Genomic DNA, 26,881 nt, shown 5'->3' with positions numbered 1-26,881 from the left:
CCCCAAATGTCTAAAACAAAAGTAATCGATGCACTCTCCATTTACTAACCAAAAAGTCTTCTCCCATGAGCCACATCTGCTGTGCTCGGTCTACCGAGGATCAGAATAAAGCCGAAATAATACCGTTGATTTATTCAGGTAGAGAATGCTTTGACGTCACTTAAATATTCTTTTGAAGGGCGGCGCTTTGGATAGAGTTAACGATGCGGTAAATCGATGGGCCCGAGAGTTACGACAGACACCTCCAGCTGCGGATCTCAACTTCAAACAACTCCGGAGCATAAAGTTAATTAAGTGGGAAAGAGGAAAACGAGCCAGGGTAATAAAGTTATTGCACCGAACAACGCTGTTTGATTGCCGTCGTTTTTATGTTCGCCTATTTACCTATATATATATATATATATATATATATATATATATATATATATATATATATATATATATATATATATATATATATATATATATATATATATATATATATATATATATATATATATATATATATATATGAATATATATATATATATATATTTATACAGAATTTTTTTCTGTGATATTAGAGCCGTAAAATCAGAGTTGTGTTTTACGGTTATCTTATTTTTTTGTTCGTCACATTTTTTTAAAGTTAGTCCTTTATCTAGACTAGTTACTAAATTCCACAAAATTCAGCAAATTATCTCAATAATATTATATCAGCAAATATCAAAATAAATTGAATGGAAATCTGCTATCGGAAATTTCAAGTTATCATGAGAGAAAATTATTAGTTTTTAAGTCATTAACCAGTTTAAACCTGTTTGAAACAATCACGTGACTCTCAGATTACGCATGCACCTATATTTAGAAAATCGATTTTTTTTAAATCTCAAAATCGGACAAACGGTAAAACTTTTTTTTTTGCCAGCTTTAAAAATTGAAAATTCGGTGCTTTTTCTGGCGGTAACTTCTTAGACCCTGCCCTTTATTGGCTAGACAGAAGAATCGGTTACATGGTGGCCATTTGAGCGAATTTGTAACATTTTGTTGGTGATAAATCGAAAAATATGACAACTTTCTTTATCATTTTTAATAACTTTAAAAACAAAAAAATTGAAGCCTCAAAAGCGGTAAATCACCAATTATTTGCCTGGGCATTTTTTGGCTTCAAAAGTCTCAAACCAAAACAACCTCAAGTTCTCACACGGTAAATTGAGTAATTCTTGGTATTTTTTGACGGCATTACGTCTTTTAATTTTAAATTTGTAAAATGATTAGTAACTGTACTATGAGTACAAAACATTATCCAAAGGAACTCAAAAATTAAATAAAATATTTTCTACTTTAAATTTTAAAATTTGAGCTTTCAGATTTATTTTGACATTTTGTATACATTATTGTATTAAAGAAAATTGTCTTAAAATGAAATTAAAAAAATATTTAACTTAATTAAATGTAATTGCAAAATCTGCAATATTCCATTTGCAATTTAGACGCATGTGAAAATTCACAGATCTTAATGGATTAATTTTATTAATTTAAAATGTATATATTTTTAAAACTTTTAGAGAGTTAGTGAAACAAAATTTCCTTTTTGTTAGGGATATGTAAATCATTGTCATATCTGTGACAAAAGTATATAAAAAGGATTATGCTTGTTTAAAGAGATTACTCGGAATTGATTTTTTTATTACACGAACAGTTTGAAGAAAGGGGATATCTATTATCTATTAGACACAGATGCAAGATAGCATTTACTAAATTGAATTCATTTTTTTAGCAATAAGGCTTAATAAGCAATAAATTAAGCATTTACAGTGAATATTAAAATCTGTTTAGATGATTTTAAATGATTAAGGAAGAAATCACTTGATGATTGTTACATATAATCTTCATCCATTTGGATATCAGTAGTTAAATGCTTTTAAATAAACAATATTACCAGTTAGAAAAAATGATTTAATGTCATTAGAAATGATATTTTATTTTGTTTCAGTCAATTAGTACTTTTTTAAAATTTTACGAAATCTCTATTTTCACGCAGGTTTACACTGAAACGTTGCAAAAATAAGAAATATATAAATATACTTTAGCAATTCCGTTTAAATAAAGATTTGCGGCGTTTCATTTCATGTTCTAAAAAGACACGAATTAAAAAAAATATTTTTAAGAGATTCCAATTAATTTGAAATGCGTTTTAAAAGTATAAGAAACATTCAAATACATATTAACATAATTTATGTGGAGAGAAACAACAAGTTTATTGAAAAAAATCTTTTAGACGATTTTAGACGGAGTTAAGACAACATTTAAAATTTAGACAAAAAAAAGATTATATTTTTTTAAAGGGTTGTACATATTTAGTACCAAAATGCTTTCTAGTTTTCTAATGCGTAACATAAATGTTTTAATTATATAAAATTAATTAAAAATTCATGTATGTAATATCAAATTTTTAACCTTTTAAAGCAAATCTTATTATTAGGATTTTTGTTACAACATTAGAATAATGCTGTAACAAAAAATAATTTAATTTTTTTAATTAAGGTTTTTTCAAATGATCAAAATATTATTCTGAATTGCTGTTTAGTGCGAAATATTGTAAAGATATTTTTTTTGTGCTAAGTATAAAAGTATTGCCAAATTAAACAGATCCACATAGTGCGTTTTGCACTTTCCTTGTGCAGCAATTAGGACATCTTCTAATGGACCTTTTTAGTACCTTCATTTCACCTTCCGTCTGTCACAAGATCTAACAAATAATGAAATGCAATTTTTCTTAGAATATTCATTTAAATTAATCATTATAATTATTGAAGGAAAATAATCAAGCTCATTTAGACATAATGTGAAAAAAAGATTTTATTTTTAAAAAAATATGAAATATTTTAAGAGGAAAATGATTGCGACCATCGGGTGTTTAATATATATATATATATATATATATATATTTCATATTTCAAACAGAAAAAAATGCTTAGTGTCTTTATTTACTTTCAGTAAAGACATCTGTGCCTTCTAGTCATCCTCTCTCACTTGTTTGTCTATTTCACTCTACAACACTTTTAATATGTTTCTTTAAATATTTAATATTAAGTGGATTCCAAAGAGCTGGTCCATTTTGAATGACATCAATCAAAGCAGATTCTTTTTCTGAAGATCATATATAACGTGTGGCGTCCATTATTGATCTGAAATCAAAAGGAGAATGATATTCGAATTTCAGCGCTAGAAATGGCGTCACTTCGTTTGAAAATAATTGATTCATTTTTGAGGAGCAAATATTTTAACGGCCACTTTCTGACTTAATTGATTACCATCAATTTCGATGATCAAAAACAAGTTTCTGATGGGCAAATCTAGAGATTGCCCTTGCTAGCACCTAGTGTGTTAAAGTACTAAGACAGATTACAAGTTGAAGTACAAAATTGCGTATGTGTTGGATTATATGGTTAATAAACCATAATAACAATAAGAAACCTTGTTTTCTTCATATTTATTAACAAATAATCTGTACACTGTACACAAGTTATTTACAACATTAAAAAATTCTTTGCAAAGTAGAACTTAATTCATCAAGTACAATGATATAAATATCAATTTGTTTTATCAGGGTAATGATTTGTTCAGCATTATAAACTAGCAACATATGTAAATTACATGTCTCTTTCAAGGAGTGTTATATTGTACTGTATTTTAAAGTTGAGGCATTCCTCTCGAACAACTTTAATTCCTTGTCGGTATATCCATGTAATCTTTTCATTCTAGTTTTAAGAGCAATGATAATATTATCATTTTATTTTTGATTTATTATTTAGTTTATTTTTCGGTAAAAACTGTTCGAACTACCTATAAATAATATCTTTTATAGTTATAGGGAGTATTAAAAGTATTAATATAGATATTTATTACTCAGTTGTAATATAGATATTTATTACAACTGAGAATAATCTCCCATATATATTAACTATATTTTGGCCAACGCAGATACTTACTCACATTGTTATGTAATTCACTTTTAAATTACATGTCTTATATCCAATTCACTGACTCAGGTGATTTTTATTTTAATTTGTAAATTTTGTATATTGTGTGATATTTTTTCAAGTGTATTAGAATTTTTTTTTCGTTTGCTTACAATTTACTGATTTTTAATCTCATTATGTTTTCGCAATCCTTATAACTTCTTTTACAAATGGCGCCTGTAAAAAAGGTAATATAATGAAATTAAAAAAACAATGATCTTACTATAAGTAACACAAAATTTACTGGCCCGTCTTAGGAATAAAATTTGTACGCCAAAATGATTTTTTTTGTTAATTTCTTGCCAAATCTGAAGTCTCCGACAAAAATATTGCAATCCTATAAGACGTTTGTTATTATTTTTTTTGTAACAATGCAAGTCAGCGAAATTTCGGACGTCTGATACAAATTTGGCGTTCCGACGGGTGACCGGTCACTTATCTTTAATTTATCAATTAAAGATTTTGTATATTACTTTGTATATTATAATCAGGGCAATCCCAACTATCAGCTATTTTTAAGATGTTATTTTGATTAGACAAAAAAATTGCTCTGCTGCCAAATTTTAATTATTTGAAGTGATAATTCATTAACTTTGGTATTAGACTAAACAGGTTCAAAACCTAACACCTAACAAATGTTTTTAAAATGTGGCGATTAAAATTTAGTGTTGGTTTGCTTTCTTTCTACAGATATTTAATCGCGTCATAATTTCGTAATTTTTATTCTTTTCTTTTAAGCATTGTGATTGGAAGAAATGAAATTTTTCCATATAGTGCTTGTTAAATATAAGCGATATTTTTAATATTTTCTTTCATACTGCTTTTCAAAATTTAGTTTCTTTCTTCAGGACTTTCGTTCGATTATCGTTTTTTACTTCAAATTATTTCTTCTATTCAAAAATAAAGATGATATACAAAAATATTTTGCAACCTTTCTCATGTGTAAATTTTTTGATATTGAATTTGACTATACGAAAACATTCCACAAAATACTTTCATCATAAAAGCAGGTCGCCATTAAATTCAAATTTTTTGATACTGTTACACAATAAAATTGAATTTTTCAACGTATGAATAGTTTAATAACCTGTAAATCTTTATTCGGAATGAAAACATTGTTATCTGGCTGATAATATTTTAGAATTTTTTCTCTAATTTATATCACATTTTCTTTTAATCTTTTCTTTTCTTTTCACTTTGAAGCCTTTCTTTTGATATTCTATACTTAATACACTTTTTATTATCAAGTTAATTGGCTTTAATTTGATATGATTTATAACCCCTCAATGTTGCCTTTAAGGTTTCTTATAATTTAAATTTTTTTAAGTTTTGAGATCTGACATGCATTTTTTGTTACAACGATTGTTCCAGATTTCTTTAAACAATAATAATACATTATATTCAACGCTTGATATTTGACTATTTAAAAAGCAGAGAAATTAATATCGAAAAGGGCATATATTTTGTTGGTATCCACAATCATCCTTTTCTTGGTATATAACCTATGGCACTCTTCTTTAACAGGACAAGACAATCTTCTGAGGAAGGAATTTGCAGGAACATTGCTGCTAATTGTCATCATTGCGAACCCATTACGACCAGGGAAAGATTCGAGAAGTTTCCGCAGGATAACTTCAGCCACAGCTGGATCATCTGCATACAAAGGTCCCACCCGACCAGCTCCAAGGCAACTTTCTTTGATAGTACCAAACCCAACACATACACCATTCTTGAAAGCAACAAAAGTTTTGCTGTTCATTTCATTGCAGCTCATGGATAGTAGTAAAGATCTTCGGAAACCAACCAAAGCTTGATCGTATGCAACCATTTTTGCTAAGAAAGAGTCATGAAAAGGTTGAATGTCTACTCCTTGTGGCACAAAGTTCGAAAGTACATCTGGAGACACATAGCTGGATGTTTGGTTCTTAAGGCACACCCATTCCTTTTCTTCCACGGGGAAACCTCCTCTATCCCTGTATATTTCTGTCATACCAGGTACAGCGTTTAAACCACAGTTCGAATCACCGAAATGTTCGAAGCATTCCTTGTATATCTGAAAATTAAAAAAAAAATCCGTAGGTTGGAAGTTGGCATTTGTATCAATTAAATTTAATGTCATTCCATATCCTATCCCCCCCCTCCAAATAAAAAAAATTAAAACTATAAAGAGAACTAATAACTTTTATTCCTTGAATTTCTTGGAAGCACTTATGTAAAGATGGGGCTTATATTATGTTCCAAAAATTCACTGACATGAATGCAAAACTATACAACCAAAATATTTTGACAAAATTATTTATTAGTATTTTTATTTTTTTTTAAACTTTTTAATGCACTCTAAATTATTTTATTACTTATAGTTTATTGTATTATTTCTCTGTGCTTAAATTTTATATTTGCCGAAGGTATTTAGAATACATTTTATATAAAACAAAACAATATTATTGCGTCTTAAAAATTCAAAAATCGTCTTTTTAATAATGATGGCATGACTATCTTATTTATTTTTAAAATTTTTGGAGTTTCCATATATTTTTAAAACAGTATTTAAGAACAATATTTCTGTGTTTTAAAATTATTCGAGCTTTTTTATGTTCTTCACTATTTAATCAATTTTAGAATACACTTCATTCATACCACTCGAGCACAAACTTTTGATAAGAAAAAAAATCTATGATGCTTTGAATATATTTCGCAAAATTTCTAAAGAAAGCCTGCTGATAAAGTTTTAAAATGTTTACAGATTTTATTGAATTCTGAAGCTTATCCACAATTCTAAGAAATGCGTTTTAAATTAACAGACCTTTTGCTTAGAATGCAATTTAAAATAAGTTTTGATTCATTAAACGCTCTGCAAATTTCATCCAAGTTTATTCCGAATTCGAGGGAGAAACCTTTCAAAGTTTATTCCCTTTCTATATGAAATTTTACTCCTTAAACAAAATAAAACCTTTTAATGAGATGACTCATTGCATGTCAAAAAAAAAGCCTTAATTAAAGAGAGAGAAAGAGATATAACATTAACCCGCTTCTCCGACCCACCCGAAGACACACGGAAAAATCTGAATGACAGTCCAGCACTATAGGAAACTGTGGTCGAGTCCTAAGGACTATCACCGGCCACGACACAACCCTTCCCCGGCGAAATACATCCAGTCATCGATGGGAGGTAGCCAGGCCCCAACTTTTTCAGTACTCACCAGGGAGGCGAAAACCAACCACCATACCGGAAGCTTCTGATCCTCATTTTTGAAGTGCCCCCAGTGGCAGAAAAAAATACAGATAAATAAAGTCCCAGCAATAAAAGAAAATTAATATATATATATATATATATATATATATATATATATATATATATATATATATATATATATATATATATATATAACTCACCATAAAATGAATCATTGTAAGGAACGATAATCAAAACGAATTGTGAAAGAAATGTGTTCAATTTTTCATTTTTTAGGTGTCAATAATAACATATTGATACCAAACAAATTTTGGTATATTAATAATAACATAAAAAAATAGTTATTCTCATTTGTTTTCTATGTATTTTTCTTAAATAGCAGAGCTACCCACCACCTCTAAAATCTCTGACAGTTTAACAGTTATTGAAATTTGGAAGGGAAAAGTTCAATTTACCTTTAATCCTATACCAGTTCCTTGATATTTAGGTTCAACACAATATATACCTCCGAAATAAACTCCATCACTGTCATCGCCATTGAATACACAACCGCAAGAGCCCAGTATTTTCCCTAGAAGATAAACAGAACACAGTTTGATCATCTTATAAAGAGAGGAATAAATATATCAACATTAATTTTGAGAAATAGCGTTCGTCTTCAAACAAAAGTAACAACAAACGCTAAATAAGAAAATGTTACTAAAAAAAGATTACTTTTCCATCTATGAAAAAGTTAATCGATCAATATACAGGGTGTCTCAAAAACCTTGATCGCAGCTTTTATTTCTTAAATATTGATCATAGACATATACTGTAAATTACAACGTTGCGTAAAAAAAGGTGCAAAATATGAAATCGAATAAAACTTTCAGGGGATTAAACTTTAAACAATATCAAATTTAAAATTTTATACGGACCCCGTACAAAAAAATCCCCAGTGAATAAAATGTGCCCCATCCTCTAATAAGGACATATACAAAATTTCAGAATTTTATCATGAAAATTCTCAAAGATATGTTAAAACAAAGTTGGAGAAGGATTCATCACAAATTTAAATGCAAATGTTGACAGCTTCAGCGCGGATGACGCGACGCAGGAATGCATCATAAGAAAAGAAAATATGCTTCATATCTTTAGTTTTAAAAACAAATTTTAAAATTTATGCTTCCTGAAAAATACTTTAAAATTTTATATCATGATGTACAGAATATAAATTAAAAATAACACAATCAGTGAACTTGTAAAAAAACTTACGTAATCTTTCATTAAAGTAATCTTTCCTTATGTAATCTTTCTATTTTGTAATCTTCCCTTTCTACAAATTTTTAATTCCTTTGAACAAATAAATAGTAAAATTATTATTTATTTATTCAATCATTACTTTCTTTGTTAATTTGTGTACGACCCCTAAAACACGAACATCGGACATGATTTTTTCTCTTTGCGAACTCATATCCAGGCATCGAAAAGTCGGCATTTATGTTTCATATCTTTGAGTCTTTTTGTGATAAAATGCTGAAATTACGTACATGACCTTATTAGAGGATACGAAACATTTTACTTATTGGGAATTTTTTGTACGGGGTCCGTATAAAAATTTAAATTGTGTATTTTTTAAAGTTTAATCCTCTGAAACTTTAATTGATTTCATAGCAATTTGCATATTTCTTTACTCAACTTTGTAATTTACAGTATATGTCTACGATCAATATTTCAGGAATAAAAGCCGCGGTCAAGGTTTTTGAGACATATATATATATATATATATATATATATATATATATATATATATATATATATATATATATATATATATATATATATATATATATACAGGGTATTTTATGGTTATGATATTTTAAACTCTTAATTTAATCCAAAATAATTTCCAAGATTTTATCTTAATTTAGCCTATTGCAACTTCATTCTAAAATATTCTCTTATTTCATGATCCAATTCCACTTTCGGTTTAATTAATCCTTTTGTAAAAATAATGCGCCATCAGTACTACGTATCATGAGAAAGTGATATTTTCGGTTGCCCTTGAAAAGGTGTCAAAGGTCACCACGTGTATTGAATTGGCGCCTGGCCAGAAATCCTATGTTATATAAGACTAGTGATCATCTGTCCGTCCCTTTTTTTGCCTTCTGCTTTTGTGCCATGTTGTGCCTTCTTGTAAATAGTCATGTTTGCCTCCCGAGAGAGAATAAAACGGAATTAAAAATACTAAGTCTCTTCACTGCTTCGAACCTGCATTCTTCTTAAACCAAAAATATGTTACATATTATTTTTTTCATTTTGGTAAGTGCAAATAATTGCTGAAGAAACATTTCAGATCAAAACAGGAACGTCTGTAATGAAATAAGTTGTCAAAATACGGAGGATATACTACGGTGGATAATAATTATGTAGTATTCTGGTTCCAATTATGACTGCTATTCCCTAAAGAAGGTATTGACCTTATATGTGCACAGATAAATGAACAAAAAGATAAAAATAATGTAGATAAATGTTCAGGCAATTTAGCAATCATCCACATCCATTGTGAAAAGAGTTGATGAACAAGAGTAATGATATTTAAGAAAAGGCAAAGTCATGTTTTCTTATACTCGGAATATCCAACATGCGATTATTCTTGTAAAGACACATTAATAATATTAGAATAAGATGCTGTCGATTATCCAATTGGTGATGGAACAAACTGTTGTCATAGAACCATCACAAACATAGTGGCCTGAAACATTGGAGTTTCTGTAGATTCATCGATTCTGGAGCGTTAAGCAAAATTCGTGTAGATATAATGGTCCAGTCCTGTCACCTTACCTTAACCTTTTCTAAGGTCATGGAAAGTATGCTTCCCACTAAATTCACCAATTTTTGTATGAAGTTATGTAGGTTGGCCTCAGTTTAAATAAGTTTTTATTTAAGACAGAAATTTATATGTTTCAGTTCCGTATCTCACACGAAATGGTGTATTTTGATATGCTACTTAATTATTAATTTACCAAATTAATTAATTAATCCACTTATCTAATAATCTAAATGAATCATTTTTCTTAAGCTAATTTCAATCCTAAAAATACTTCAATATACCATATCTAGAAAAAAAAATGGCATTTTAGAGTGTTAAATGATGGTTGGCTGGTATTGGCTTGAAGTATTAATTAGAAATATTGATGGCCCGTTTACAATGAGTTTCATTTAGCAATTCTACTCATCATATTACATTCTACAATAAGTTCTGTCTTAATTGTATAACTTTAGAAAGAACCCTTTCTGAAATTGTGGTTCATAGGCATGAACTAGATTTAGCAATTTTCAAAACTATCTAGCATGGCAAAGCTTATATGGAACATAGTATTAAAAATAATAGCTTATTAATAATAGTATTAATAATAAAATTTAAATTACCTGTATCACTCACAGCTATCTTTAATCCCTGTGGATCTAGTTTCATAAAAGTTTGAAAAACTGTTGGGACGTCGTGAATTCCCATATCTTGTCTTATTTTTTTAAGCGCTGGCACGTCGCCTTCGTTTGCTGGACGAATCGAGAATTGGAGTTTTGGCACAACTTTTGGGTTCTCTGTTTGAACAGTGCAGCTGTCATCTTCCTCTTTCACTGTTTGGATCAAGATGGAGGACATATTTCTAGATGCAACTCTTGATTCACTGTTGAAATAATAATAAAAATAACAACCGCTTACTTTTAAATAGTTAAATTTATCAGATATATCATTATACATTTCCCATTAGATAAGAACACACATACATGCATAAAAAAAAAAACAGGAAAAATCAATCAACAAACACAAAATGGAGAAAATCTTTCGATTGTGTTATCTGTTACAGCGGAAATGGGGAAACATATATTTGTTTAAATGTCACAGCTCGAGCTGGCTGTTATCTCTCTTTCTGCTCCACATCATATGGGTCTTCTAAGTTGATTTATATCTGGCATCTATTGAATGGAAGCGCCTGCCTAATAGTATCATTTTAATATGCTTACCAGAAAAATTTGAAGGCAAAGGGATTTTTAAAGTAAATTTTCTTATTAATATTACTTTCATTCATTAAATGTTTCAAAGATATGACTCACCGGGACGAAATCAGATAATTCTACTGGGCAATTTATAGATTAAAATATGCTCTATGAAGATTCGCATAGTTCCTATAAGATTTTGAAATTCGAGAGCATTTTAAAGTTGCAAACATAGAAAAAACTCACAGGAGTCCTTGACTGTAAAACAAATTACAGGAGTAGGTAGGTTTTTGATGTCTAATTAAAGAACGAAATGAAAAAAGAGAGATTTGCTTCTTAAATGAAATTTCTACATAATTGTGATACAATGGAACTAAGGCAGATAGAAGAATTTTTATTATTGTTAAAAAATGAATTAACCTACATCTTTATTATTAATTGATACTCTTTATCAGTAGTGAGCCGTCCCTGAAGATTACATAGCTGCAGCACCTTTTGAAATTATTATGGTATTTTTAAAGTATTTTAGTTTAAAATCTAATTTATTTTTTTATCTCTGAGAATTCGATAATAAAGGAAACTGGGAACAATAATACTAAAAATGAAGGGAAAAAAAGACAACAGGAATTAACAATTTGAAGATACATATAATGTAACTGCATAGCGAATAATGCTAAAAAAGCATCACAATTTGCTTTCCGAAATATCTGTGGCATTTCGGAAGGTGATAAGTCTTTGAATTAATTGTTAAATGAGCAGTAAGTTTCGAAGCTCAGTTTTGGCATTCGGCCAACTGATTCACTTTCTTTCTATCTCTCACCACTTCACTACTCTTCACTTTTTCTCATTAGTTATTTTTTGGCCGCGCTTTAGCTTTCACGTTTAAATCTTGTTTATTACATATTTGTTTCTCGTATAAGAAATAACCTATTTTGAAATAATAAGATAATCGAAAACTTTCTAAAATACAATTAAGTTAATCACAATAATATTTTTGAGTTGTATAAAGTTGCTTCTCTAAATTGTATTTCAATTGTATGCCCTCAAGAAACATATTTCTTTCTGCAACATTGTTCATTTCTGAATTCATGATACACCACTACTCATTACGCTTTAACATTGTATTAAATTAATAAACAGAAGGTTGCTAATTATTGATTTCATCATGAAATGAAGAATAAAATATTTCTGCAAACTCTAAAATCTGCTTTAGCCTCTATTGTAAACATTTATTTAATAGAAACATAAAAATATCAAATTTATGATATTTATCCTGAAAGTAAGTGATGATAGTATTGTTAGCACGTGAACAATAAATAGACAAATAAGAAATATTGATTGATAGCCCATTTTTTTTAATAACGAAAAGCCGTTGAAATATTTAATGGAATTTATGTACAAAATATTTATATTATTCATTTCTTTGCTGACATCTATTTTATATATAAACATATTCAAGAATAATGATACACAATTTCAATAAGAATTGAAATAGATTTTATCTGTTCTAAAACATCTCATTTGATTTCTGATCAAATATTTCTATCATATATTGAACCAAAAATAAACACCCACAGAAGTCTGTATAATGATTTTACTTAAATGATATTCATTGTCAAAAATTTGTCATTAAATGATTTATATATTTTTTCAACAGTTATGTATGTTACTAAAATCTAAATATTTCGTATTATATTCAATTTTCTTAAATTTCTGAGTTTAATTAATTGTATGTGATAATTGCAATAAATAAATATCGCTACATCTTGGAGTAGAGATAATTATCATGCGATTCTAAGAATACTTTGGAAGCTATATATATATACATTCACATGTTTACATTCAAATAACTGAACATTTTCATGGTCCCTGTAGACAGAAAAAATTTATACTTTTTATTATCGTCATCACACATGAATCATCGCATCGTTATTAATGTTTATTCAACAGCAGGCATCGTAACATCCGATCATGCACGTATAACCAAAGGTCACGAAGCGTCTTTTATTCCTGATCTATCATTATTACTAAGTTTATGGAAAATAATAAAGAGAATATGATTTCGTATTGCCATTTGTAAACGTTTAACAAATATTATATAATATTTTGTATGAACAGCTGTCTTGTGTAATTGGTGAATAAAACAAAATGCTCATTTTATTGAACAGATTTATTTGTAATTTTAACAATATATTTACCTACACAATAGATCAATAGATTACCTATGTTATTGAAGATTTTAATCATAAATTCTTTGTACTGAAACTTTATTTCTACACTGATTACCCTCTTTGTACATGTTTATCTATATAATACAATTGATTCCCTTCTTTTACTTAGATAATTTCATTTCAGGAATGTGAGAAAAACCGATGTATGTATTTTTTTAAATCTGAAACTTATTAGCAGGACTAAAATTTGTTTCTTTCTCTTCCAATTTTTCTTTCGTTTTCTCTTTTTTTTTCTTTCTTATACACGTTTCATGAATCATTATTATTGTTATTACTATTATGATAATGGTGTTGTAACAGTAAGATTTGAAATTAATATTAGTATCAAGAAGTAGGTCAGTTGGATTAATTAGGTGAATACATTTACAGATGTTTTTTAACAATAGATAAGTAGTTACCAGATGTATAAGTTTTAAGTATATAAGTACCGGATATATAAATTAGAGATCTAAAAGTTCTCCAGGCTTTGGATAAAAAAAATTTGGAAGATATATTTTTATTTTTTATTTTGACACTAGATACTTTCAAGAAAAGTGCCTTTTCAATTCATACACTTTGTTGTAAACATTCCTAAAATTTCATCACTGTCTACTTCTGCACACTTGGAGCAATTCAGTGTCCCGTGTCTAGAAGATTTAGAATGCCTGAAGCATTGTATGTCAAGTCATGAAAAGGGTGGAGATATACATTTGTACAGAAAGACACGCTCCTCTGTGATGCATGTGGGCACACAATGACTGTAATGTTTGTAACGGCTTTAGGTCTGAGTATTTGTTGCATCATTAAGCATTTGTTATAAATGAGTCTGCTTCTTGACTTCGAAAAGTGAGTCACTAGATAAAAACATTTTGTAGACTTTATCTTATCAATAAATATCAACAAAGATTTTTTTTTAATGGAAAAAAGATACATGGAATTAAATGTTTTGTTTATAAGGAATTTCGCTTGATTAGAAAAAAAGATGAGAAAATTTGATGTGTAATTTGTTACCCACTGAATGGTGATTTTCCGTCAATATCGAATATAATTTAGTCCTAACAATACCTCGCATCTAACAAAAGTAGACAGTAACTTCTCACCTAACAAAAGAGAGCCTGACAAAAAGAGATAATCACCTCGTGTATAACAACAGAGAGTCTGAAAAGAGAAAGCAACAGCTTTCACCTGAAAAGAGAAAGCCTGAGAAGAAAAAGCACTAACGAAGCAAACAGGATTGTCGCAACCTATATGCTACGGTAATATCCAAATACAGTAGCCATTCGTAAGGTCATGCTGAAGGAAGTGAAGTCATTTGATCCTTATCAGACGTACTATTTGAATGACTAAATTTTAATCGAATTGATTTTCCGATTTCAGTGTATTAATTATTTATGAGATTACTAAGAACATCAAAACGAATAGTCATAGGCTATTGGCTTCTAAGAAACGCAGTGGGTAAATAGAGTGGCATATACCCACATAGAGAACCCCCACTGTCACCCTTGTTATCGAAAGAGGAAGCAAGTAGAAGCAAGAGGGTAGAATAAAATTGGGAATGAGACCAAATCCTCGGATGGCTCTGAATAAATAAAGCCAATCCCAGAAGTGAATCAGATAGGAGAAGAGGAAATCTTATTCAAAAGTTTCCTGTATATGTGAATGGAATAAATTTATGGGGAAACAAATTTTGTTTATCTGCAAAATTTTTAATGACAAAATGTGTCGTCTCACTTTTTGGATTATTTTCCATAATCATTTCAGTAGATTATATCCATTATGAACTAAAATTGCTCATTTAATGCCAAAAAAATTTCAATTGATCCTAAATATTTATATGATACTTCCTTTAATTATTTAGTCTTCATTAATATAATAAATATGTAGCCATTTTAGTCTTCATTTAATAATTATTTCATTCTTTACAATCCTTAGTGATTAAAAAACCTCATATTTGTTTTATGTTTCTCTTATTATTTTTATTATTCGATAGGCATATAGAGTTTCTGGCTTGCAAATTATTAATCACGTCATATTAGAAAGTTAAAATATTTTTCTAGTAAAAAGCTATAATAATTTTTATTAAATGGGTATGTAAGAATTATTTTTTAAAAGCAAAGGAAATGCTTCTCATTCCTGATTAATTGTTTGAAAATGCGCTGAAATGTCCTTTTTAAAAATAATTCAATAGGATAAATAATTTTGTACAAAAAATAAGTGATAAAAAATTTCAAGTAGTTGAAAAATCAACGCAGAGGGTAATTACTAAATGTATTTCCGCTTGAAAATCAGGGAGAATATCTCGGTAACATGAATAATATTCTTTAATTCAGTATGTTTTATTTTAGTTAAATTCAATGATAAGGATATGCTTTCATTTTAGATAAATTAGATGAAAATGATATTATTATACCCAGATTTTTAAAGAGAGTGGCTGACCTTCGACATCTTAAGACAAATGCATTTGCTGAAGGAAGAAAAAAGTATAAAGCAAAGATCATAGTGAAATAATAGATTGTTCGTACTTTCCTTCTTCCAAATTATTGCACTCATCGATATGTTGTCGAAAGCCACCACTTTCTGTAGAAAACCAGAATATAAAACATTTTCAACGCAGAAAGTGAATGACCGGTTTGCTGTAAGAAGTTTCATTCATCCAACAGAAATTGCAAGAATAAGAATTTAAGCATTGAAATCATAGTCTTGCGATGATCTCTGTAAATCACGATGAAACGTAACATATGTTTATTCATCCAATAGAAAGTCTTTAGAGATTTCAGGAAGACGAATCTAAAAAATTCTTTAGACACTTATCGTTAAATTTTAATAATTGTTTTATTCAGCCATTCGAAAAACCTTTAGTTTTTTAGAAGAAACTGAATTTTTTTTTTGTGCTGCCATTTGAGGATGGTAGATTTTTTAATACATATTTTTATACACCCAGGAAAAGACTTACAAATATTTTCATACGAAGAAGAGCCTAATAAGGTGAATTTTATCATAAAATGATATCTCCTCATGCATTGTTCAATGACAGTCACTGATATATCATAACAAATTTTTATTGATTTATAAAATAGGTAAAAAGATAGCTACTGAAGGGTAAAGATTATTAGACCATTTTTTAATATGAAATTATTTCGAGTAATCAGTGTACTGTAAAATTTTTTATTCAGCTAAAAAAAAATTTGAGACATAATTCGGACAGAATATAATGATAATTGTAAATGCTTTAGTTGATTCTTTTTGACAATCATTGGCACATAAATATAACTGATTACACGTAAAAGGTTTGAAACACTTTCTAACGAAGAAGAATCTTATAAATGAATCTTCTTACGTGGACATAATAAAAAGACAGATTCATTTGGTGCCTTTGGTTGGAAAAAAAGAAGGTATAATAACGAATTTTTTCCTGCTTTAAATTAAATTATTTTTTGGAATTTTCAAATATTTATTTTATTTGTGACCAAATGCAAAAGTGAAGTTTAAAGTCTAACGTTTAGCCATTTATATGTAACCAGTTCACTCAAATATACAGGTTTGAGAAACAAAATCATACGCAATAAAAAAAAAAGTTTTTTTCAGAAATCTATCAAATTAAAAATTAGAAATTGGATTCCGTCAATTCCGTTCCGTTTTACCGAAAACACAGGCCAACACACATTTCGGAGTAGGAGATTCTTAAGGTGCTGAAAACAAATATACAAACAAATAGAAAACAAATAATGTATTTAACTAAGCTTAAGGTTTAGATGTAAAATAAAACTCTTTTAAATAAACTTGAGAAAAAAATTATTCAACTGATAATTTAAGGAAACTTAAGTTATCAGTTAAACTTAACATACGTTAAGTTATCAGTATAAATTTAAGAAAGTGAAAACGATTTAATTGATTGAAGGAAACTCAGCAACATTCTTGGGGATCCATAACAATTCAATTAAAATTTATAAATGAAAAGAATAGAGTAAAAACTAAACATTCCATTATTTTGTTCTACCCCTCAAGTCCCAAAGAATTTGAGATGTTTCGAAATCAAACAACGTTCATTTAAGAATGTAATCTTTTTCCAGAATGAATATCATTCCATTCATGAATAGTCCATTCACCATGATATTAGTCTTAAATTATCTTTAGTTCCAGATGAAATTATTCGCCTTGTTCCTTCTAAACAACGCTTAGAATGTCAGGAAAACGCTGCAAATGACTGTAATGAAGTTATAAGCCTTAAGTTAAAAATGTGTACTTGATAAATATTGTAAAATTAATTAATTAAAAAGTACATCAAACCTCTTAATCTACAATAGTTTAATTAAAAATTGGGAATGAGAAGGAAGAATAAAGATAAAAATAATAATTATTTTATTCCATTCTGAACGATTCTTTGTTTGTTTCTTATGGCACTTGCCACTGACAAGCCCGCTGTTACGAAGACAGCGATTTAAGCCTGAGGGGGACGTCTCTTATTTTTTATAGCAGCGCCAACTAGGGCCAAGAGTACGACTTTGCTACTCACGCATCACTCATTCGCTTGCACAACCCCTTTTTACAGGAGGGCACATTCACACATCTCACAGATAGAACAACAGAAGAACAACCATGCCCAAACCGGGACTCGAACCCGGGACGCCCAGATCACGGGGAAGACGCGCTACCCCTATGCCAGGACGCCGGCGAACGATTCTTTTATTTCATATTATACAATGAACCTCATTCACACAATCTCTTTTTTGAATTCATATCGCTAATTGACGTCATGTGTTCATCCTATGTGGCCTATTATGGGTACTGCATAGTCTTTATATTCTAGTGAAGCTATTGACCTCCGTATATTCATACTTTTTCACTTGCGCAATCAAGAATTTGAAGAAAATTATCTAAATGAATGCATAAGCTCTTATAACAACCAAGGTTTGTGTAACTGTCAAACTTGCTGTTAATTAAATTAAAATAATTTTCAACCTCCCCTTATGACAAGCAATGTTCAGTGATATATTTTAAATAATTCTTCTTTTACTTTTATAGTCTATTTTCAAATTTTTGTGTTTATATACAGGGTGTCTCAAAACCTTTTGCTGTTTTATTCCTTAAATATTGATCATAGACATATACTGTAAATTACAAAGTTGCTTAAAAAAAGGTGCAAAATGTTTTGAAATCGATAAAAATTTTCAGGGGATTTAAATTTTTATATGGACTCCATACAAAAAAAAAATTCCCAGTCAGTAAAATGTGCCCCATTCTCTAATAAGGCATGTACAAAATTTCAGCAATTTATCACAAAAAGTCTCAAGGATATGAAATTACATACATGCTAACTTAAACCACTTTTGGATGCCTGGATATGAGTTCGCAAAGGGGAAAAATTATGTGGAATGTTCATGTTTTAGAGGTCGTACACAAATTAACAAAGAAAATAATGAGTGAATAAATACATAATAATTTTACTATTTATTTGTTCAAAGGGATTAAAAATTTGTAGAAATAATAACTTAAGGGAAAGATTACTAAGTTTTTTTACAAGTTCATTGATTGTGCTATTTTTAAGTTATATTCTATAATTCATGATATAAAATTTTAAAGTATTTTTCAGGAAGCATAGATTTTAAAATTTGTCTCTAAAACTAAAGATATAAAGCATGTTTTATTTTCTTATGATGCATTATTGCGTCCCGTCAACTGCATTGAAGCTGTAAACATTTGCATCTTAATTTGTGATTGAACCTTCACCAACTTTGTTTTAACATATCTTTGAGAATTTTCATGATAAAATTCTGAAATTTTGTACATGATCTTATTAGAGGATGGGGCACATTTTACTCACTGGCAATTGTTTTGTACGGGGTCCGTATAAAAATTTAAATTTTGTATTTTTTTAAAGTTTTATCCCCTGAAAATGTTAATCGATTTCATAACATTTTGCACCATTTTTTACCTAACTTTGTAATTTATAGTATATGTCTGTGATCAATATTTAAGGAATAAAAGCCGCGATCTAGGTTTTTGAGACACCCTATATATTTATATATAGTACATAAGAAAAAAACAACACATCAGCAATGGTATAGTAATAAAAATGAAAAATAATGGAGATATCGAAGGTAGATTGGAATAAAGACGAGAAGTATTGAAAGCATATGGAAAAGGTGGAAAAAAATATGAAACACATAAAGTGAAGGATAAATTTTGCAATCTTTGGCTTTGTGGAAATAAATTATAAATCAATAATAAAAGTGGGAACAGGTTATGAAGTTTGGCAGATAACGCATTAATGAGGTCATGAGTGGATTAAATGAATGTGAATCGCAAAAGGAATTGCTGCATTTTATGGGACAGTATTATCGGCAATACTATGACATGATACTATGTTTGCCCCAAATGCTATTGTAGACCAATGCTGTAATGGAAAAACGATATGAATATGAAATACAAAAACGAAACAAAATAAAATAATAAATACAAAGGGAAGAGCTAAATATATCAAGGTTAAATAAAAATGCAGATTGAATTGTCATGGAATGTATCAAATGACGCAACTTTTGAGGGTTGCCAATTGTAGGCTAGAGACTTTTGGTGCGACGAAAATATCGATTGAAGAATAAATTATTAATGAAAAGTATAAAACTTCTTAAATAAAAAAAGTGTCTGGAGTAATTATGAAATATAATATGTTAGTTTTGAATAAAAAATGGCTCTAATAAAAATAATGATTAAAAAAAAGGATGATTGGACAAATAAATATTTAAATATTTGGTATTTTTAAATTCTGCCCAGAATATTAATTTAGAGGCTCCATTGAAACCTTATTAACTTGAGTGACTTCATCGCGATATTTAAATAACCGCACCAACATTACTCTGAAATGCTATATTTTGTTTATATCTTAAAGCCATTGATTAAAGATTCAAAGATAAAGGTCATGCTGTTGATAGTAAGATTATCTATTACGCATCTGATTTGATTTTTATCTGACTTGTTTTGTTGCATATTTTATTAATTCTTATAAGTTAATTTAAAATGCTGTTTGTGTAAATTCTGTAGAATATATTAGATTTTCTAAAACCATATAACTAATAACGTTAAATTTGAAATCGTTTCTTTTGTCATAAATTTCAATTTGTGTATTGTTTTGTGTTTCTATAATTAAGTCGAAAATACTGTAGGATATTGGTGATAATTTTCATCAAAAAATTTTGATCAGGTTTAACTCATCTGGATAAACATTTTGATTAATAAAGTTGAAATCTTGGAGGTTAAACACAATCAGGCCCTTATTGTATCTGAAAACTGAGATAATTTTTAAAACATGAATACTTTTAGAAAAGTAAAGGAATAGGGTACAAGTAGAGAGGAAAATTTACTTCCTGTGAGATATCTTTTATTTGTTGAAAAATATTTTCTCCACTGTAAATAAAGTTACTGTGGTTGCGGTAGGAGATCAGTTTTATCCAGTAAGTTATTGGGTTGTTGAAGTGGTTTTTAAGGTTATAAAAATAGTTCATTAAAGCTTCCTGTAGCCTGTTCAAGGGAATATTAGTAAAAGGATCTTGAAGGTCAAAAGTTTCTAACGATTTTTTTTTTTTTTTGAATTCAATGATTTTGTTGTTGTTGTTTTATAGTCCAGGTGTAGTTTTCCTTTTCAATAAAGTTCAAGAACGTTGTTTAGATATTTTGTGAAAGTATTCCCCTGTTTGTTCATAAAAGTATAGATACTCCAGGTTTTACACCTAAATTTTATTGATTGTTTATGAAATTTAGGCTAGGAAGCACTATATAGTATGTTATTAATAACATTGTAACACTTGATTGTTTCATTTAAAAGATAATTATTTTTAATAATCATTATTTTTGGATTGTTTATTTTGTAAGTTCCAAATGCTTTTAACTCTTTATCTGAAATCCCAAGACACATTTTTTTTGAAAATGGTAGCATAATTGCCGATTGGTTTTATCAATAGAAGATATTATGGAATTTTCTTGTAGAGGCTGAATATTATTTTTTTTAATACCTCTACGCTTTAAATTGGTTAGTCTCTAATTATTTCTAAAGAAGTCTTTAAAACTTAAATGTGCTACTGCTATTCGATGAAGAATAGCACATATACATCAAATTCAGCAGCGGTTTTCAATGAGTTGTACATTTTTTTAAGGAGAATTTGAAAATAGGTTGGAATTCATCATGAATTCTCTGATTTGCTTACTTTCCATTATGTCCTATTTACCAGTAACAATATGCTTATAAAAAGGATCGATGTAGTTTTAAAAATATTCTTTATTGCGAATGCATTGAGCATTATTTCTATTTTATTCATTGTTTTTACAAAATGAATTAAATTACAGTTAAATATTCTTTTTCTAACAGTGTAGTGAAATTTGAAGCGTTTATTAATTTCCATATTTTTGATTGGAAAAATGTTTGAAGTTTATTAAATATGGAAATTAATTTGAATTTTTTGAAAACTATAAATAATTATCTGGTATCTAATTATATTACACACTTTTTGTGGTTGATCTACGAAATTCCTCCTTTACAGAAATCTTTAATAAGAAAATGAGAAAGTGCTCATTTTTAATTTTGTAATTGAATAGAATACTTTCGAAACTATGAAAGGAATTGAATTTTGGCGCAGAAAATTTTTTTAAAATATGCTTATAGACGGAATTTTATTATTGAAATTTCTCTCTATTTTTTTAAGTTCTCGGCTTAACTTTATATTAATTTCTTCATTAGATAGTTTATTGAAAAGCTATATATTTTTAACACTGCCTGTACATATTTTTTAATATAGTTGCATGTACTAAATAATTATGTGTATTGCAATTCTTAAGACAGATAATTTTATTTTGGAATAAGTCATGAAGCCCATGTTGGGCAATGGCTTTCAGTTTTAGCATACAGATTTTTTCTTTTTCTAGCTCCTTTTGTGGGGTGGGATGGGGGTGGGTATTGTATAAAAAAAGACTTTATTAAATTCATGTTTTTTGGAAATAATTAAGATCTATAATAAACTTCTCTGAGATATCATAATGTTTCATATTTGATCGCATTAATTAATCCTTAAGCTAATCGTATTGTTAATTCATACCATTTATCTCAACGCAAAAACCGCATTTTAAAAACATTAAACATTAAAGTTTTTACATCTCATTTTAATATAATTATCAAAAGAAACAAATTCTTTATTAAATATAGGACACGTTTCACATTTGGAGTGATTGCAAAAAGTTACTTCATGCCCAAAGGAATTACTTTAAAGCACATTGGAAAATGGAGACATTTGGAATATTGGAATTTTAGAATATCGATCCAGGGTGTTCCTCCAAAAAAACAGAGTGCCGAGCACTGAGATCCTCAGTAACGAGTCAGTCCATCTTGCCAACTATAGATGTTTAAAATTCATCATTTCATAAATTTAAAGAAACCCGAAAGTAATGAGAAGTCTTGAAAGCTGTGTGAACGAAAGCAGGAAAGCTTAAATTTTCAGTTACCATTAGATAATATGGCATACAGGCAGAAGAAAAAAACAAGTTTTAATATAATTAATATAATAACATATATATATATATATATATATATATATAACAACAAAAATAATCGGTAAATTAAAAATTGAAGGTAAACCAGAGTAAAGAAAGAAAGTGCTTAAAAAGCATGAAAAAGGTAGTGGAAGCATAAATCACATCTGAAAGGAATGAGCAAAATACTATAATTCAAGGAAGGCTTTGGAAAGGAATTTTAAATTAATTGTATTAATATTAAATTAAAACGTTAAAATTTATAATACATACACACACACACATTTTTTAGAGAATTTAGATGCATACACACACACACACACACACACACACACGTGTGTGTGTATGCATCTAAATTCTCTAAAAAATATTCACATTATGAATGCCCCATATGCTGTTGCATAATTTTGCACAGTTTAAATATCATTAAAATTTTTTAAAACTAAAACTGTTTTGTAATTTTATTATCTTTAGTTGTATTTTGTATGCAAATGGAATGAAAATTATAAATGAAATTAATAAATTATAAATGAAAAAAATAAAAAAATAAAGCCAAACTGAAAGAAAGAACGATATTAGGGATGGTATGCTGCGGGTAGGGATTTTAATATCATTTAAAGTTTTTTTTTAACTTTAAATTCAGGAAAATTATTACGTGTTAACTAATAAAGAAGAATATAATGAAATCCAAGAAATGTAAGATAAAAAAGAAATCAAAAATCATACAAATACATTTGAAGTATTTTTGCCAGCCCGGAAACAAGTTAAACTATATACAGTACGTCTTCCACAACTAATGATATTCTGTGTTCAGTAGTTCAATTCAGTGCTTTAGCAGATATTTTTGAAAAGAAGACAAAGATGAATAGTATCAGGAAAATTGATTATCAAAATAATTTTACGTGGTCAGAAAATTATTTTAGAAAATTGTTTAATTAGAGATGATTTTCAGGGAATAAAATTAAAGAATAAATTCAACTATATCCCCAAAAGCAAGTAGATTCATTGACTGTTTTTCTTGCAATAGATATTGCTTTCAATATTCAATATGAAATATCCAATTTTTTATCATTTTTACTTTATGATATTTAATTATTTGATAAAGCATTAATTGTTTTTATACTTTAGGATAAATTGAATATTACGTAGAAAATAACAGTTACTTATTCAATAACTACACCGAAATTAATTTTGATACGTGTCATAATAAGGTTTGAAGAAAATAATTTTGAAACATTTTATTCAATAACATTTATAAGTAATATTTATATACACGATTTATGTATATATAAACTTAAATTACCGAAAATAAGGAATTTTAAATAAAAAGATATGATTTCTTTATTTATAAATATCGAATAAAATATAGTAAATTTAGAAAGTTATCAGCGTTAATGAAAGTATATTTATAGTGATTAAAGCTTTTGTGATGATATTATTTTGAAAGTAAAGCAAGGGAGTTGTCTACTGGAAGCTTTCTCGTGTTTTCTTAGCACAGATATTTTATCATGCTTATAAAAACAATTAACCTTGAGCTAAACCGTGAATGTCACGAGTCCTATAATTTTTATTTTTATATTTCATTTATCTAAGTTTTTGCGATTTCAGCTATCGAGTTTACATAACTGTGAATGTATAGACTGGCAACCGATTAATTATTTGAATGTTCGTACTATTTTGGTATACGAATGTACACTATAGATGCTAAAATATCTACAAAATGTTATTGTCCTAGCTCTTTGCGTTTTGTACTTATCGTGTTAACTTAGACAGCTTGTCTTTCAATAGATTTCATTTGAATTTGATGTAGAGGTCAAATATTAGATTTCATCTGTCTAGGTCAAAGTCTTTGTTTATAGACAAATAGACATTTTTGCATTCAGTGAGGTCTGAAACGGGAAATTTTGTCAGAATATCCAGATCGAATTTTTTGTCAATTACTAAATTTTCGTGTACATGAAAGTAAATGTTGCCTTGACAAAGTGCACAAATACATGAATGTGTATGCGTGTTCCCAGAATTTCAAAGCTCAAGATTATCCAAAATAAAATGATTTTGTGCCAGTCCTGTGAAATTATTTATATATATATATATATATATATATATATATATATATATATATATATATATATATATATATATATATATATATATATATATATATATATATATATATATATATATTCAAAATTGGAAGTTCTCGTTATTTCAAACTGAAAATTGGCGCAAAATGTTTGGTGCAGATTAAAATCCTGAAATAATGATGCTCATGAAGTTTGTTTTCTCCGTCCTACAGATAAGTACATATTAAAATTTCCAACTGCAAAATGCATACTTACCGCATCATAATGTGAGTGGCATTGCAGATGAAATCCGCTGCGTAACACACAACTCGAGTCATCTCAGACGAACCTACAGTGCAGCTCGGAGTGATTTTCTAAATTACCTGTCAAACTTTTATAAACTAGTAAAAAAGACTTGGCTGTCTCTTTCAGCGCAAACACAAATGGCTCAAATTATTTGTTTGGAGATGACGCGTATGGGAGACACGTGAACAATCTGAATTATTAAAAAAGAATGGACTGAAGATGATTTGACATACTCAACCATCGAAGATCATACGATCAGAAGAAATATCTGATTCGCTGGCCACTTTTTATTACTTCGAAAACGAAGACGGCGTCGATATTTTTATGCAGTCACATTTTAAAGAATTGATTGCTATTTTTTAATTCCAAACAAATAAATCATCTGATTTGTTTAACTGTCAGCTGAAAATTTCATGTTTCGCTGAATCATCTGATTTGTTTAACTGTCAACTGAAAATTTCATGTTTCGCTGAATCATCTGATTTGTTTAACTGTCAGCTGAAAATTTCATGTGTCGCTGAATCATCAGATGTGACCTTAGTGGATATGCGTATTCCTTTAACAATCGTAAGTTTTGATTCTGCATAATTTTTCAAAATTTCGATAAAAAACATGTGAATAACATTACTGAACGCGCTTTCTTTTAGGTGAAGCCTTTCAATTTTAAATACTTTATTTTATTTAATAATTCACTTGTTCAACTTTTTAATAACTTTTTTTCGATTCTATGAATTGCATTTTTTGGATTGTACGTTATATGGATATTAAAAGATGGTCACTTTTCTTAGGATTGCTTTCCACAATGTAATTTCTAGCTACAAATTATTTTTATAGCATTTCTTTTATTGTTTATGATATCAAGGATCTGTTTTTAAGAAATTAGATTCATTTTCATTATATTACAAGATAATTTACTTCAATGTATTGAATCTCTCCCACTCCTCTATATTCTATTTTTGATTCCATTTGTGATTGGTATTAAATAAAAAAAACTACTTTTAAGTGTAATCTCAATTTCTTTTATTATTTCAAAAATTAAACATAAAAATTGTGATTATTTAAACATTCATCTTTTTTTTCAGAATATTAAAATTTCTCGGTGATTTATTTAGAAATTTCCATTTCTGTAAGAGAAAAATGGACTCAGAAATAATGAAAAGGTAATAAATCGAAAATTTTAAGCTTAAATTTGATTTTATAATGATCTTCTCATGCCTTTAAAACTCATTATGTTGTTTTTTTTTCTTTAAAAAACTTGATAAATATATGCTTTAACAAAGTTATAGATTTATATAAAGTTTTATTGTCTTCAAGTGAGTCAAAAGTTTTACAAAAAGTTTCTGGCAGAATTAAAAAAAAAAAATGCCTTTTGTGATAATATATTAACGTTTATTTTTCACTCAAACGGCTAATTTTTTTATTTCTTATTATTTAGGGGCTTTTGAAAACAGACAATAATGTTGGCCAGATTTAAATGATTATTTATTTTCCCGTACCCATAAGGGCTATCTAGTGAATCACAAGCACCCATATGGAAGTATCAAATAAGGAAATTCTGTTAGCAGCCACAATTGTTCTTAGTGCCCGTTGTAAAGTCTCGATCCAATAATA

General features: G+C 28.3%; 1 protein-coding gene across 1 annotated transcript; it reads right to left on the bottom strand.

The window, feature by feature from the left end:
* Positions 1-3,493: 3,493 nt before the first annotated feature.
* Positions 3,494-25,513, bottom strand: LOC129962102 (uncharacterized). The gene is made up of 4 exons (XM_056075827.1): positions 25,241-25,513; positions 10,609-10,868; positions 7,653-7,768; positions 3,494-6,057 (listed from the first exon to the last, which is right to left on the bottom strand). Exons 1-4 carry the CDS (start codon positions 25,300-25,302, stop codon positions 5,428-5,430), a joined length of 1,068 nt encoding a protein of 355 aa, XP_055931802.1. The 5' UTR covers positions 25,303-25,513; the 3' UTR covers positions 3,494-5,427.
* Positions 25,514-26,881: the final 1,368 nt, after the last annotated feature.

Source organism: Argiope bruennichi, chromosome 2, assembly GCF_947563725.1.
Source record: "Argiope bruennichi chromosome 2, qqArgBrue1.1, whole genome shotgun sequence".
Taxonomy (NCBI): domain Eukaryota; kingdom Metazoa; phylum Arthropoda; class Arachnida; order Araneae; family Araneidae; genus Argiope; species Argiope bruennichi.
Note: the sequence above shows the minus strand (reverse complement) of the source record. Positions and strands in the feature narration are given on the sequence as shown.

Bases quoted from the DNA above. Each gene is read 5' to 3' on its own strand.
- LOC129962102 (XM_056075827.1), bottom strand. From the start codon at position 25,302: ATGACTCGAGTTGTGTGTTACGCAGCGGATTTCATCTGCAATGCCACT. The intron at 10,869-25,240 runs GTAAGTATGCAT...TTATTTCAACAG, and splicing joins GCCACTCACATTATGATGCG to TGAATCAAGAGTTGCATCTA. The intron at 6,058-7,652 runs GTAAATTGAACT...TTTAATTTTCAG, and splicing joins GAACTGGTATAGGATTAAAG to ATATACAAGGAATGCTTCGA.